Source organism: Metopolophium dirhodum, chromosome 1 (genome assembly GCF_019925205.1).
Source record: "Metopolophium dirhodum isolate CAU chromosome 1, ASM1992520v1, whole genome shotgun sequence".
In the NCBI taxonomy this organism is placed as follows: Eukaryota; Metazoa; Arthropoda; class Insecta; order Hemiptera; family Aphididae; genus Metopolophium; species Metopolophium dirhodum.
In genome coordinates this window covers 13,537,947-13,554,908 of record NC_083560.1, presented here as the reverse complement: position 1 = coordinate 13,554,908, position 16,962 = coordinate 13,537,947, and the positions used below count along the sequence as shown (strand labels likewise).

Here is a 16,962-nt window from a genome sequence, read left to right as displayed (position 1 = left end):
AATATATGGGACGGTTCTTTTATACTTGAATTGGACAATAGTAATATAATTTACCTACATTGTATACTATGAAGGTAGTACTAAATATATTACAATTTTTAGGGCAGTTGATTGTTTGAGGTAATATAGTTTGTTAATTATAAATTTTATGTATGATACAAAGCTGCTGCAGATACTATATAATACAATAATTATTATGAACTAATAGATCTAAATGTATTTAATTAAATTCTGGCAGTTAAATTGTATAAAGATATGGCTATACTATTCGATATTACTTATGTATGTAGGTATAGTTATGAGTATTAAGTGATCAATTAAACTATTTGATAAATAATTAGCTACATTTATTATGCATCGTTTGATAGGTTCAATCATTAGCATAAAATCAAATTAATAAAATATAACAAATATACACAGCTAATGCTTTTATTATCTTATAATAACTAAACTAAATGTAAACTATGTAGTATCCACTTCATTCATTACAGATTTTAGGTGAGTCAAATTTGTTGTAGCATACAAATGAAGATACAGATTTTAAATAATACAATATTAATAAAGAAAATAAAAACGTATGTATTTAATTAAAGTCTGGAAATTAAATTGTATGATTATATGACTATATACTATTTGAAACAACTTATATAGGTAGGTTTAATTATATGAAATCAACTATTTAATACATAATAAATTAATTTCTCGAATAGACAATAGTAACATAAATAATGTACATGTATACTATGTTGTGCTAAATATATTACAGTTCAAGTGAGTTTATTTACCCTGTAAAGAGCACAAAATCAAATTAATAAACAGTTAATTTAAAGGTAAATAACAAATTGATATACACAGCTATTGCTTTTATTGACTACATATTTTATTGAGCTATATTTATTGGGCTCGATTATGTGGTTAGATATTAAATATGTAAATAAATTTAGTGTAGCATACAAAATATACTGCAACAGATTCTAAATAATACAATAACAAAATAGAACTTATGGAATATATGGGACGGTTCTTTTATACTTGAATTAGACAATAGTAATATAATTTACCTACATGTATACTATGAAGGTAGTACTAAATATATTACAGTTTTGAGGTAATATAATTTGCTAATTATCAATTTTATGTATTTTATGTACAGTTTTTAGGTGAGTCGAATTTGGTGTAAAATACAAACGATGCTACAGATTTTAAATAATACAATATAAATAAACATAGTAAAAATGAATGTATTTAATTAATTTCTTGAAATTCTTCAATCTTTAGCATAAAATCAAATTAATAAATAAAAAATATACACAGCTACTGCTTTTATTAAATTGTATGATTATATGACTATAAACTATTTGAAACAACTTATATAGGTAGGTTTAATTATGAGTATAATATGAAATAAACTATTTAATACATAATAAATTAATTACTTGAATAGACAATAGTAACATAACAAACGTATAGTATATTGTGCTTAATATATTACAGTTCAAGTGAGTTAATTGGTTGAGGTAATGTATTATGATATGACTAGGTATACTATATGGGTAGGTTTTGAGCCCATGTCAAACGATTATGTGGTTAAATATTAAATGTATAATAAAATATTTCAGTTGTTAGGTTAGTCAAATTATGTATATTAATAGACAAAATATAACTTATTATGTATTTAATTAAATTGTGGTAGTTAAATTGTATAATGATATGCCTATACTGTTTGATATTGCTTATGTATAGGTACGTTTAGTAAATAAACAACAATAATTAATTTAGCGGCATCAAATCGTTATTACTATATACAGGCTTGAATATATGCGCCAGAAATGTTTTGAATTTATTACTTAATTTTGTGTTTTCGGCGACAGTAATAAACGCTGTCCGCTATCCGACACAGTCGGATTGCATACTTGACGACGTAACCCAGTCGTCGCACATTGTCAGATAGCCTACCCTTATTACTACAGCGAACGTCATTCGAGTTGACTGTCCTGCTAGACACCCATTAAAAAAACGTAAGCTATATGATTTTCATGGACCCCCGAAATGTTTTAAAATTTTTTTCACACTAAAGAACGCTGTCCGCTATCCGACGCAGTCGGATTGCATACCTGACGACGTGACCCGGCCATCGCATATTGTCTGCTATCCGACGAAGTCGGATTGCCTACTCGGACCACTGAGTTGACTCAGCAGGTCACTAGACACCCTAAAAAGTCGGAGGCTATATGACTTGCATAGAAGCCCGAAATGTTTTGAATTTTTTTTCACGTAATTTATTATTTAATTTTGCATTTTCGGTGACATTAATGAACGCTGTCCGCGATTCGACGCAGTCGGATTGCATACCTGACGAAGTTACCCAGCCGTTGCACATTGTCCACCATTCACAATCCACTATTCTTATCATTAATCCAGAATCCTTATCAGTAATCCAAAATCCTTATCACTAATCCACCATCCTTATCACTAATTTTCATAAAAAATCCATCATCCTTATCACAAATCCACTTTTCTTATCAAAATCTAAAATCCTTATCACTTAATTTAGACCTCTGTATCACCCATACACCACGTCGGCTTCGGTTGACGACCAGACCACAAGACCACTGCGGCTTCCGACATCGAAAACACTCATAACCAACACCGGGGGGTCGACGCTCGGAGAGCTAATCTTATAGTATAAAACAGAAACCTGAGGGCGCGTTCTGTGGCGAATTTCCGAACCCTCTTAGAGGATAATGGAGGGAAAACGGGTTATCACTCCTTCTTATCACTTTTCGCGATTTTTTTCAAAATTTTTGCAAATTTTCGAGTGTTACCCCCCGAGTGCGGCCCCGTTCGGACCTTATTCGCGTTCCCCGCTAAATTTGTAGGCCGCGCGCCACCGTACTTTCTCCGGTACGAGTCCCTGGGCCGCGGGACGGCGCCGAGAGTCGAGTGCCGATATCGCCGCCGTCGAGTAGGTATTACTATATACAGGCATAAATACATGCGTCGGAGGGTTATATTTTTTTCGCGAATATCGCGTTTTCGACGTCCGAGGGTGGCGGTGCCGGTCGTCCGCTGCCCGAAGCCGTGGGATCGCCGGCTCAAAAGCCCTCTGCGGACTTCGCATCCGCGTTCGTAATTCGCCGGGACGTTGAAACGGCTTAAGAGTCATAGATTCGACACCAGTTGTCAACTCAGTAGGTAGGTAGGTAGGTTAGGCGTCGGTGCTGATGACCCGGGGGTCGTGGTTTCGATGCCGGCCTCCGGGATTGAAAACAATTTGCGGCGGCCGTGTTAATTCGGAATTCTTTTTTTCGCGTTTTTTTTTTCGGTATTTAACTTTTGCTATCGCTTCCGCCTTATCGTGATATTCGTATTTAACCAACATTTTACGTTTTTTTTTCAAAATTCAAGTTTTACGCCTATTGAAGACGTCGGACCTCCCCGTTGATGACTTATTCGTGTTCCCCGTCAGATTTTGAGTACCTTTTTGCCCTCCGCGGCCGAAACGACGCGCTTTACGTCCGCCGCCGTTGCGCGCGTTTTTTGCGTTTTTTTTAAAATATTCGAGTTTTAGCCCTTTTCGAGGGGTCTGCCCTCCCCGTTTGCCCCTTATTCGCGTTCCCCGCTAAATCAAGGCCGTACTTCCTCCGGGACGAGTTCCGAGGCCGCGGGACGACGCCGAGAGCCGAGTGCCCATATCGCCGCCGTCGAGTGGGTAATACTATATACAGGCATAAATACGTGCGTCGGAGGGTTCGATTTCGACGTCCGAGGGTGGCGGAGCCGGTCGTCCGCTGCCCAAAGCGGTGGGATCGCTGGCTCAAAAGCCCTCTGCGGACGCTGGGACCGCGTTCGTAATTCGCCGGGACGTTGAAACGGCTTAACAGTCATAGATTCGACACCAGTTATCAACTCAGTAGGTAGGTAGGTAGGTAAGGCGTCGGTGCGGATGACCCGGGGGTCGTGGTTTCGATGCCGGACGCCTGGATTGAAGATTATTTGCGGCGGCCGTGTTAATTTGGAATTTTTTTTCGTAATTTACCTTTTGCTATCACACTCAACGAAAGGTAATTTGTAATTATAGAATAGTAATTAAGAATGATAATTGATAATCATTAGTGTGCCTGTGTATTTACGTGTAAAATTAACTCAGATGTATAATACGACAACATATTATAAATGTACCTATACAGTATGTAGGTAGTTTGTATTTTTAAGCTATTACACAATAATATGTGCTGTTGACTTTATATACAATTATTATTATATTATAATTGACTATACGTTATATTATGACATATTATACATATATATATATATATATCGATTAACAGGGAAGTCAGTTGGTAATTGATGGACTATATTATTATATATTTAGAAGTATGGATTTATTAATTCACATAGGTAGGTATTTTTCGGTATTTATTGCTTAGGTCATTAATACAATTTTTTTTTATATTACAGCTTAAAGCGAGATAGTTGGTCGAGTTGATTCAATAGCTACCTACGAGCAGTATGTGCTTTCAACAATGTTGTCCGTGAATATACACACTATAATATTTGTTGTGGTTGTTTTGCGTAATTAATATGCATAAGTATGTGTATATTGTGTGTTTGTGGGTATGTGTGTGTGTGTGTGTGTGTAATATATCACTGCAATACCACGTAGTTGTTACAGTATGACCAGTAGATTATTATTATACGCATTCGTCCTCGGTGGTGTGGTGGTGTGCGGGGGACAACTTTAGCGACGCGGTGCGCGTCCGTGTCATCCAACGTCATCTCGTGACCGGCGCTCTCGCAACGCACATTTACGAAGACAGAAAAGTAACTATAAAGTGATAGAGTTTGTTGTTTAGAGCTTTTCTCTGTGTTTTGGTGTGCTTTGTTTTGGGCGCTTTTCATACCGGTGAGTACAAGTCAAGATAGGCATTATAATATTCAGATTACCTTTTCCGCACACAGGTGTATTCGCGGTAGCGCGTGCTGTTTAACTACCTACACACACATGGTTTTCCGTTATTTTGACCACGTCGCTTTTTTTGTTTTTGACACCGCAGTTTCATTGTACTTTTTAACTTTTTTATAGCCGCATTCGTATTGACAATTATCAGTTGCTCTGATCGACGTAAGCCCGTTGGCCGTTTCGGTGCGTTACCATTGCGGTGACTATTTTTTTTTATGACATGTTTTTAGTCGCTTTAGCATATTTTTACGCAAACAGTTAGGTGTGCTACGACGAGCTGGGTATGTCATTTTTCACATTTTCCTATTTTCTCTTACGTACATTACAATGTAAGGTGTATACCTATTAATTCTAAAAATACATCAACACTGATAACAGACTGATACCGTCGTTATATTCAATAACAACGATTTTTTTTTTTTGAACGAGTTTTTCATATTATTTACTATTTAGTATATTTTACTTTTTACTTATATAAATAAATCTGATACATTTACTATAACCTGTTCGTGATGTCTTTAGGCTATTCAATATGGTCAAACGCTGCATTCTATGCGGAATCGTGGACGACATCAACGGCGTTTCAATACACGGGTATTTACGATTTCACAAAACACGTCAATGAATATCAATGTAATAAAATCAATAATATGTCACCTTTAGATTTCCAACCGACGTGCGTCGTCGTCTTGAGTGGGTGGCATTTGTGGTGGCCCAGGGTTTTGCTGTGAACCACACCTCCAAGGTGTGTTCAAGGCACTTTATTCCGGGTTATGACTACCCTGTAGGAAATGCACATCGCCGCCGTCTGTTGCACACAGCAGTGCCGTCTTTGGTATAAATTTTATTATGGTGGACCTCGACACTTTGTCACTATTACTGCCGTGTACTCCCATAAGTTTAATGTAGGTACCTACTGTGTATTTCAAACTTGATTTAATAACTTAACTCAATGACATTCAACTATTTTGTAGCAACATACAAGTATACTACTAAACATAATAAATAGGTATGTACTACGGTTCTGTAACAAAGGTCATGATAATATCACATTGATATACATTTTGATCATTTACAATATGGGATTGACTTTATATAGTGTTTTTCAGATAGTGTCTTAAACACTACCTACTTGTATACTTCGTTATTCAATTGCGTTACTGCTGTTCAACATTGTAATTGGATATTAAACACTGGGTAAAGCTTATTTTAATACATTAACTAAAATTATTACGGGTATATTGACTTAACCTAAACAGAGTGCTTGACGTTTTCTTACATGAATTTACATTTTCTTAATACAACTACTACACAAAGTATTACTTGACTCATTACTGGATATGTATTTTATCATTTAAGAACATGTGTCACATCTGTTAGCAATGTTAAGATTATTTCAATACTTTCTTTAACTTTGATTAAAATAAAATATGTACACTGTACACCCTATACACTACAGTGTAATATTACTACTAATGTGTGGTAAAAGGTCACGTTAAACTGCCATCTCATACACAATTGTAGGTAGTGTGAGTTACAATTATCTCACTTTGTTTCAAACGTTATTTAATTCATCAACTTTTACTACGGTGTGCATTAAAATATCACATGTGTTTATTATTTCACAGCGGCTACAGTTTGATGCTTTACTAGACTGCAAACCAAATACAATAGGTACATTTATTGTTGTTGGTTAACATTCTGTGTTAAATTATATTATATAATGTTGTTCAATTGGACTTTTTTCTATCAAAATGTCATGTTAAACTGTATATTATCTACTCATACACAATGGGTAGTGTAAGTTACAGTTAACTCACTGTATTTCAACTTTTATTTTGGGTATTCACAACCAATAAACAACATACTTCACACACTTCTTAATATTGACACACTGTGCACCCTGTGTATTATTTGATAGGTGTACTTAATTTTATCACATTGAAGACTCTTTCAAAAATAATTTGAATCATATCATGTATGCTTCTATTAGTGTAACATAAACCTTATATTCAACTTATCATGTGAGTTAATATAAATGCACTTATTGCATATGACACTTACTGTTAAAGAGTACAATACATTTTTAAAATGTAAGTCATTGTCCACTCATACACAATTGTAGGTAGTGTGAGTTACAATTATCTCACTTAGTTTTAAATATTACCTAATACATCAACTTTTACTACGGTGTGCATTATCATGTGTTTATTATTTATATACACCCATGTGGTAGGTATTTCACAGTGGCTACAGTTTGATACTTTACTAGACTGCAAACCAAATCCAATAGCCTACTTGCATTCTGTATAAAATTATAATCTTTTTTTGTTATTGCTTTTATTCTTTAAACAATTACGAACAACATTGCTGTTTCATTGCATATTAAACACTGGGTCAATCTTATTGTTTAGGTTAGGTTAGGTTACCTATATAATGTTGTTCAGTTGGACTTTTTTCATTTCAAAATGTCATGTTAAACTGTATATTATCTACTCATACGCAATGGGTAGTGTAATTTCCAGTTAACTCACTGTATTTTCACTTTTATTATGGGTGTTTACAACCAATAAACAAAATACTTAAACGTTTCCTCACACTGTTCTTAATATTATTACTACTACTACTCACTACTTATTACTGACCTAGGTTTAATATCCTGTAGTTTGAGTTACAATTATCTCACTTTATTTTAAATGTTACCTACTACATCAACTTTTGTGCATTAAAATGTGTTTATTATTTCAATTTACCCATGTGGGCGGTATTTCACAGTGGCTACAGTTTGATACTTCACTAGACTGCAAACCAAATCCAATAGCCTACTTGCTGTGCTGATGGTTTATAATTATCACATGATTTTATAACTAATTTTATTTCAAATAAAGTGTGTAGGTACACTGTACTACCAGTATGAAATGACAACAGCAAAAACATTCTATAAACCTTATTGCCAATATTTGATATAGTTATGGCGTTCAATATACAGCTCACTTTTTAAACTTCATTCAACCAAAGTTTTAATTTTAAGTTTAAATTTATTTATTTCACTATAACAAAATTCAGTATACCTACTATTACCTACCTGTTCAATATACCTACTGCAATGTTATCATAAAAGATTGTATTAAGGTAAGGTTAGGCAGGGCTTGTATATAGGTGTGACTTGATCACATTCAGCTAAACATTATTTTGTAACTATTTAAAAAAAAATTTGAACCAAAACATGTATGCTTTTATTTGTGTGACATAAACCTTATTTCATATAAATTCACTTATTGCATATTATAGGTACCTACGCTTACTGTCATATATAGCAATAATTATTGTTGTTATTATTATAATTATATAGAATTATCAATACAATTGTACCTACTCTAAACTCAACCGAACTTTTAGGTGCTTGGGGACGTCGAGATGGAAGAGAGGGAGGACGTGGAGATCGTCGGCGTCCCAGTGGAGGGTGTGGAGTACGTGGAAGTCGTTGGTGTCCCAGTGGATGTAGGAGATGATGTGGAAGGAGTGGAGGTGGTGGAGGACATGGAATTTGTCGAGGTCCTGATGGAAGGTGTGGAGGAAGTGGAGGACGAGGAAGTCCAGATGGAAGTGGTGGAGGACGAGGTGGTCCAGATGGAAGTGGTGGAGGACGTGGAATTTGTTGAGGTCCAGATGGACGGAGGGGATGACGTGGAAGTGGTAGAAGTCCAGATGGACGGAGGGGAGGACGTGGAAGTGGTAGAAGTGCAGATGGACGAAGTGCAAGCGGAACTGGAGTTTGTGGACATGCTCGACGAGTTGCAGCCAGACGTCGACGAAGAGGTCAGTAAATATGTCTTACTTATAAAAAAAACCATAGATAAAACTTATCATTTAAATTACAGTTCCGACCACTTGCCGTGGGTGAACAACCCCGAGGGCGTGCGCCAATAATTGACAGGCCGGCAGGCGTGACACACCCGCTTCCAGAGCAGCACAACGCGGGCGCGTTAAACAGAATCTGCACACAGTGTAACGCCCGCCACTTCGAAGGCGAGGTTGTGGGCCAGGGTGCCAATATGCACTTCTCCACTTGCTGTAACAACGGTCAAGTGACCGCTGCAGGACAACACGCGTTGTTGCCCGCCCCTTTTTTACTAATGAGTTTGTTGATTGGAGATTCACAGGATGGTCGTAGATTCCGAGACGACATTCGCCGGTACAACAACGCCCTGGCATTCGCTGCGTTTAGCTGTGGCACAGACGACAGGCGTTTGCGAGGGCGTGGACCGCGAACGATGTGTATCCAAGGCCAAACTTATCAGAGGATAAATAATGACGTGGCCGTTGACCGAGTAGATTCCAACTACTGTCAGTTGTATTTCCTCGAGTCCGCAGAGGCCAACGCCCGCCGCGTTGGGATGGCTCTGCAGAGAAATCATCGTGAACTGTCCGTAGTTGTGATGGGACTATTGGACGGTTTTCTGCGAGACGTAAATCCGTACGCAATGGCTTTTAAGTAAGATATAAATTTATTGTATTTATTAACATTAGGAATATAAATTGCCCCTTAGAGTAAATTTCTTTTACAGATACCTTTCTCAAAGTAGACAGAAAAAACAAAAAAACTGTAACCAATAAACTAACTATGTTAACTGTTAAACTAGATATTACGTTGATATTAGACACTCACAGCTACCAATATACTGCAGTTATTACTTAATGTTGATTCAAAATAGTATACAAAGCAAAAAATTTTACTTTATTACTTAAATTATATTAAATACTATATGTATTTTATGTGTTTATTATAATTTTACTCTGCTACCAACAGAGTTATATATACTTATGAATGATATAGGTAACATTAAATATAACTTAGGGCTGGGACGTTTTTATTATTATATCATAATTATACCAAAATATATTACTAATTTAATGCTTGGATTTATATGAAGTATAGGTTTTATTGTTATTACCTAACCTATGTGGTCTCCTAAGCTTACTACACTTCACACACATTTATAATATATATATTTATTATTATGTATTATGTTAATTATACAATTATAGAGTTAAATGCAGTTAAATGGAGTCTGTATTAGTATAAAAATATACATGTCTATATTTGTTCCAGGAACATGCGTGAGGTGTGGCTGGCAGAAAGAGACCTAGCCGACGCCGATCCCGCAGGTGTGCGACCTAGGCCAGTGACGATGCATTTTGTCCGAGATGCGGCCCGGGACGACGGGCGAAACAACCTGCCTACCGCAAACGAAGTTGCGGCCGTGTTCGAAGGCGAAGGGGGTCGTCCGCCAAGAGACATTAATCTGGTCATTTACGATACGAATCCAATCAACCCGCAACACAGGATGCAAACCATACCAGCGGGTTAGTTAATAATTATTTACTAAAAACACAATTTTTTACACAGCTGTCTCAAATTGTTCACTTATATTCACTATATTTATTGCACATTAATATCAACACCATCAAATATAATCATAGTTTTTGTTGTACAGTAAAGCTGACACTGCGATTTTAAATTTACATTAAGTATACACTACATTTTGGACATTATTTTGAAATATAATTACTTAATAACTAATTCGTTAGGTCAAAACCGACCTTAACCCGTTCACTTGTGCAGTAATACTTTACTAAATTACATCATTATACATTAAATACAGCGGGGATCAACATATAGTACTTATCACGTGTATCATCAATAAAATAATATAAGGATACTGAACAAGCTATTTAGCTAGAGAGATTACACAGCATATACAATTTACTATTTATTTATTTATTCAAACAGTTTTAAATCAAACATTATAACAATTTTTAACAAAAAAATAATAAAATAATATAATATAATTATAAAAAGACTCGATACAATTATAACAAAAATGAGAAACTTATAAACTATGTAATTGAGATAACAAATTAGTTACCTTAGATACCTCTTAAAATTAATTTCTAGATTATTGAAGTAAGTTGGTCCTAAATAGTCTAGAAATATCTGACCAATACTGTTTTTTGAATAATTGATATTTAGGTTGTATCTTATAGATTCACGTTTATTTATGTATATCAAATTCAATTGGTGGTTTTAGTGTGTTTTCAGAGGTACCACCCCATATAGTTATCCCATATTGTAAAATAGATTGATATAGTGTCAAGTAAGTTATAAGTAATAAGTCGTGTTATGATTTGTATGTAGTGTACTATATAATTTATCAATAATCAAACATAATATAGTCACATTAATTCGGTGCTTAATTTCATGATTTGTTTGGACTTCATAACAGACATCACTTACAAATATACACTATAAATCCTTGGAATACAAAGAGATCAGAGTTAATATTTTAATAACCTTTCTTTTGCGGTTATATACTCACAACACAATCACAACTCCATCCTCTAACCCCCAGCTACTACAAATCGTTGATTTAGCAATTCACTTTAAATAATATATACCATTCGTTACATTTCACAAGGGTCGTGTCACTCGGATCCGATGTTGTATCCGCTGTTTTTCCCGTACGGCGAGGCCGGTTGGCATAACGGGATGTTGCAACAGGGCAACCGACGAAACAATGTCCGCAATCGCAACAGTATCAGAGAGTTTGCGTGCTACCGTTTGGCTGTTAGATATCAGGGAAATAACGACCAAAGGCATGAACTGTTTAGTTTATTACATCAAGGTCGGTTCTTGTTGCAGATGTATGTGTGCGACCAGTATGTTCGAATGGAGTCGAATAATCTGAACTACATACGTTTGCACCAGAGGGATCTCCTCGCCGAAGCGTATCAAGGGCTCATGGACCATGTGAACCAACAGCTCCACGTCGATCCCATGGCGGTCGGGCGTAGGGTCATATTGCCGTCGACGTTCACGGGTAGCGACCGATTCAACAAGATGAATTATCAAGACGTCATAACCGTAGTGCGTACCAAAGGGAAACCCGACCTGTTCATAACGTTTACGTGCAATCCCAGGTGGCCAGAGATCACTGAAAACCTGGCTGCCCACAGCACGGCAAGCGACAGGCCGGACCTGGTGGCCAGAGTGTTCAACAGGAAGCTACAGGAGCTAATAGGTGACATAACTGTAAATCGTGTGTTTGGTAATGTCGGCGCTTACGTGTACACTATCGAGTTTCAGAAACGTGGTCTGCCCCATGCGCATATACTGATAATCCTGGCGGAGGACTGTAAGTTCCGCACGGCCGAGGACGTGGACGACGTGGTTTGCGCCTTCTTGCCGGACCCCGCAATCGACAGGCGCCTACACGACTGCGTCAAGTCTCACATGATCCACGGGCCGTGTGGAACAGTCAATCCACAGTGTCCGTGCATGGTGGACAACAAATGCTCCAAAGATTTCCCGAAAGCGTACGCAGAGGAGACTGTGTACGTTGCGGACGGCGGATATCCAAAGTACCGCCGACCGGATGACGGCCGGGTGGTACTTGTGATAGGTCGTGAGGTTGGTAACGAGTGTGTAGTGCCATACAACCCTTACCTTCTGGCCAAGTATGACGCGCACATCAACGTCGAGATATGCACGTCCATAAAGAGTGTCATGTATATCTACAAGTATATATACAAGGGACACGACCGTGTGACGTTGGAAGTTCAGGACCAGGATGAGATTGCCAAGTGAGTCTTAACTTAATTTTATAATTTTAAATAAACGATATAATGTATACATGGTATAATGATTACAATAGTATATTGTATATGTTTATTTAGTGTGTTTTTTGTGTAGGAATTATTTACTACTTTTTTATGTTCAGGAATTTTAAATATTAAATTGGACAATTTTTAAAATTCACATAAAAATCTTAAATTTAAAATTTGTATTACTCTTGTTTTGTTTTTAATTTTAAATATGTACGTTTTAGTTTGAAATAATAAAATTACTTTGGTTTGACATTGGCTAAAAACTAAAATTTTAATGATTAAAGAACTTTTCTTTTTTATGAAATCATTTCTACATTTTAATAAGAATATTCAGTTGAGCAAAACTTTAGGAACTTCTACATTTATAAACTATTATTATTATTATTATTACATTTAATGCGTTATATCATGTGTTTTCATTCAAACTGTGTATAATAAACATTCTATTGCATACAGTAATAAACATCAATTTAATAAATCATTTATTAATTTTTAATAATTCCCATCAATAGTGTCTAAGATTTTTACAATTTTATATTACATTTAATCCTTTTTTTCATGTGTCTTCATTCAAGCTGTGTATAATAAACATTCTATTGCATACAGTATTAAACATAAATTAAATAAATAGTTAATTAATAAATGATTTAATAGTGTCTTCAGATTTTTATAATATTATATATTAATTTTATAATTTTATATTACATTTAATCCTTTTTTTCATGTGTCTTCATTCAAGCTGTGTACAATAAACATTCTATTGCATACAGTATTAAACATACATTAAATAAATAGTTAATTAATAAATGATTTAATAGTGTCTTAGGATTTTTATAATTATATATTAATTAATATGTAGTTTGTACCTTATGTTATGTACTTCTATACAGAGAGTTCTATAGGTGGTGTACATTATTATTGATAGATTTTTATTATAGGTATTACATTGAAAATTATTACCATTCCATCATTATTAGCATATAACAATATTTTATGCATGTGTCATTTTTAGCAGTGTGTCCAGTGTGTATGAATTATTTTACTCACTATTTTTTTAGGTTTTTAGGGTAGTTGTAATCGTTTACCGATAACTTTTAGTTTTTTTTACTATTGTATACTAGCTATATTATATACTTAACATTTAATGTGTGTTCTTTAGGTATTATTATTATTACATTAAATTTGTTATTTTATGCTTTTTCATTCAAGTTGTTTATACACATTACATTGCATACAGAACTAAACATCAATGACATTAAGTACACCAATTAACTAACATACCTAATAGATATAAATTTTGGTTTATAACCTGATCTAAGTTTAACCATGATCACATAATATACTGTCTCAAATTGTAAACTTCAACACCTCGGCAATGTGAAACACGCTTTTATGGATTGTTATTTTCGTTGGCATAAATTAACATTCCTACAGCTTTGCCATTCTTAAATAATATTATACAGTTATAATGTATTCCACCTGATACAAATTTTAAAATATAATATAATATAATAATAATAATAATAATAATTTAAATTTTGAATATTTTATGTGTACACTGTTATCACCTTGATCACCTAATATACTACTAATATACTAATACCAACTCTGTAAATTATAGATTAAATTGTTTACTTATATAAATTAATTCATAACATTCACTATACGTCCACTATGATTATATTTAGCTACTCGAGTTGACATTAACAATTTGATTTCACGACATTTATTTATTAAAACATCATAATATATCGTTCAACGGTTGTAGGGATTCTTCGTCACATGCACATTGTAATGCAATGCTTTGTGTCTACAGAACAAAAAATAAATTACATTTACTTGAATTATATAATAATAATAATAATAATACCAATCACAACACCAGACGGTATCATCTATAGAGCCATTGTTAGTTATCTTTTCAATATTAATTTTCAGTTACGTAAACTCAAGATATGTCAGCCCACCGGAAGGCATCTGGCGGTTGTTTTTGTACAAATTGCACGGCAAAAGTCACACGGTCGTCAGACTTCCTGTCCACCTGGAGGGTCGTCAGAACGTGTACTTTGCGCCGGGCCAAGCAGAAGAACGGCTACAGAACCAAGCTGTGCGTAGTACGAAACTCACGCAGTTCTTCGCGCTCAACACAACAGACGTGAATGCTCGACAATACTTGTACCAAGAAATACCGACGCATTACACCTGGCAGATGCCACGTAATCAAGAAAACGTACTCGTAAGAAATGTCACCCAATGGTTGCCGCGGCGGATTCGGATGGCAAACGTTACGTTGGCTCGGATGTACATAGTAAACCCACTGGACCGGGACCGTTTCCACCTGAGATTGCTACTTCTGAACCGAAGAGGCCCGAAGTCCTTTCAAGACATAAGGACGGTGGACGGGGTCGTTCACGAAACATTCACGGCGGCTGCCGTTGCACTCGGATTATTGGAAGACGACCGAGCGTGGCGGGATTGCTTGACGGAATCGGCGACGTTGGACACACCGCGGCAGCTGCGGTATCTGTTCGTCACTATACTGGTGTTCTGCGAGCCCTCAAACCCGCTGGCGTTGTACGAGGCGAACGAAGCAAACATGATGGAGGACTTCAACCGCCGTCTCCAAGACGTCGACCGCGCGAGTGCCGCGTGTCTGGCGGCCATCGAGGATCTACTTCGTGTACACCGGAAATCGCCGGGCGACTACGGTCTGCCCCTCGCCGACCACCGTCTACTGGAACCGCTGCAGGACGACGCGCTGTTCCGGGCAATAGACGCGGCGGCACGGTGGGCCCCACAAGTAGACGCCTTGAACGCCGAACAGCGAACGGTGTACGACCGCGTGATGGCGGCCGTCGACGACCAACGCGAGGTGGCGAAAACTTTCTTCGTCGACGGACCCGGGGGTACCGGAAAAACGACGCTGTACGGATGCCTGATATGGGCGCTTCGGCACCGACCTCCGCAGCGGGAGGTGTTGAGCGTGGCGTTCACCGGTATCGCCGCGTCGCTCATGGACGGCGGCATGACCGTACACTCGACGTTCGGACTGCCTTTCGGCACGCTGACCGAAGACTCGACGTCCAGCGTCACCATGCAGTCCGAGCGAGCGCAGAAGATACGCAACGCGGCGCTCATCGTCTGGGACGAAGCCCCAATGTCGCCGGGACTGCAACTGACGGTGGTGGACCGCCTGCTCAGGGACGTCATGGCATCGGAATTACCGTTCGGCGGTAAAACCATGCTGTTCGCCGGTGACTTCAGGCAGATATTGCCCGTGGTCCGGAGAGGGACGAGAGCCGAGATCGTCATGTCGTCGATCAAGGAAAACGGTCTTTGGCGCGTCATGGAGTGCTTCAATCTGGTCCAGAACATGCGCGCGGACCACGACGCGGACTTTGCGACTTGGTTGCTTGAGCTCGGCAACGGCCGACTGCCCGCGGTCGACGGCGTTCCGAACACCGTGCAAATCCCGCGGCAAATGGTATGCGACGTTGATGATTTGATCGATTTCGTGTACCCGCAGCAAATGTCGTTGGCCAACGTCGACGAATTCGCTCGGAGAATCGTTGTGTGTCCCACCAACGAAGACTGTAGAGGTGTCAACAGGGACGTGCTGGAGCGCGTCGACGGTGCTCAGATGAGCTACACCGCCGTCGACACCATGATGGCGGACGATCCCGACGAAGTGGCCAATTTTCCCACGGAGTTCCTCAACAGCTTGGAACCGGACGGCCTGCCGCCGTACCGGCTGACGTTGAAGGTGGGGTGCATCGTGATGTTGCTCAGAAATCTCGATCCGAGGAGACGACTGTGCAACGGGACGAGGTTGGTGGTCACCGAACTGCGGCGTCACAATTTCAAGGCTAGGATTTTGGGCGGTGAAGCACAGGACGACGACATCGTCGTGCCCAAGATACCGCTCACGTCCAGCGGTGAGGACGACCTGCCCATCTTACTGCGGCGCCTTCAATTCCCGGTGAGATTGTCGTTCGCTATGACTATCAACAAGTCGCAGGGTCAGACGTTCGACAGGGTAGGTTTGCTACTGACGTCGCCTGTGTTCACGCACGGGCAGCTGTACGTAGCGTTTTCGAGGGTGAGAAACGCACAGTCCGTGAGAGTTGGCATGTACGCCGATGATAGCGGCCGATTCGTCACAAAGAACATTGTGTACAGGGAAGTTCTGTAATGCAATATGTGTTGACAATGGTAAGTGTAAGTCTAGGTGACGCTCAATGATAAAGTCTAGGTGACACTCGATGTTCAAGTCTAGGTGACGCTCGATGATCAAGTCTAGGTGACGCTCGATGTTCAAATCTGAGTGATGC

The 16,962-nt window shown here is 38.0% G+C and overlaps 2 protein-coding genes across 2 annotated transcripts; both read left to right on the top strand.

Annotated features, from left to right (window-relative positions):
- Positions 1 to 8,380: 8,380 nt before the first annotated feature.
- On the top strand, positions 8,381 to 15,868 carry LOC132932537 (uncharacterized). The gene is made up of 6 exons (XM_060998926.1): positions 8,381 to 8,782; positions 8,845 to 9,458; positions 10,077 to 10,330; positions 11,443 to 12,607; positions 14,570 to 15,730; positions 15,784 to 15,868. The coding sequence occupies exons 1-6, from the start codon at positions 8,381 to 8,383 to the stop codon at positions 15,866 to 15,868; spliced, it is 3,681 nt and encodes a 1,226-aa protein (XP_060854909.1).
- Positions 15,869 to 16,004: 136 nt separating this feature from the next.
- LOC132932526 (ATP-dependent DNA helicase PIF1-like) lies at positions 16,005 to 16,823 on the top strand. Its single transcript, XM_060998916.1, has one exon. The coding sequence runs from the start codon at positions 16,005 to 16,007 to the stop codon at positions 16,821 to 16,823; it is 819 nt and encodes a 272-aa protein (XP_060854899.1).
- Positions 16,824 to 16,962: the final 139 nt, after the last annotated feature.

What these genes read in the sequence shown, in the direction of transcription:
- LOC132932537 (XM_060998926.1), top strand. Translation starts at nt 8,381, where the DNA reads ATGGAAGAGAGGGAGGACGTGGAGATCGTCGGCGTCCCAGTGGAGGGT. An exon ending in GACCAGGATGAGATTGCCAA is followed by an intron (nt 12,608 to 14,569) that starts GTGAGTCTTAAC and finishes ATTAATTTTCAG; the next exon opens with TTACGTAAACTCAAGATATG. An exon ending in ACGTCCAGCGTCACCATGCA is followed by an intron (nt 15,731 to 15,783) that starts GTCCGAGCGAGC and finishes TCTGGGACGAAG; the next exon opens with CCCCAATGTCGCCGGGACTG.
- LOC132932526 (XM_060998916.1), top strand. Translation starts at nt 16,005, where the DNA reads ATGCGCGCGGACCACGACGCGGACTTTGCGACTTGGTTGCTTGAGCTC.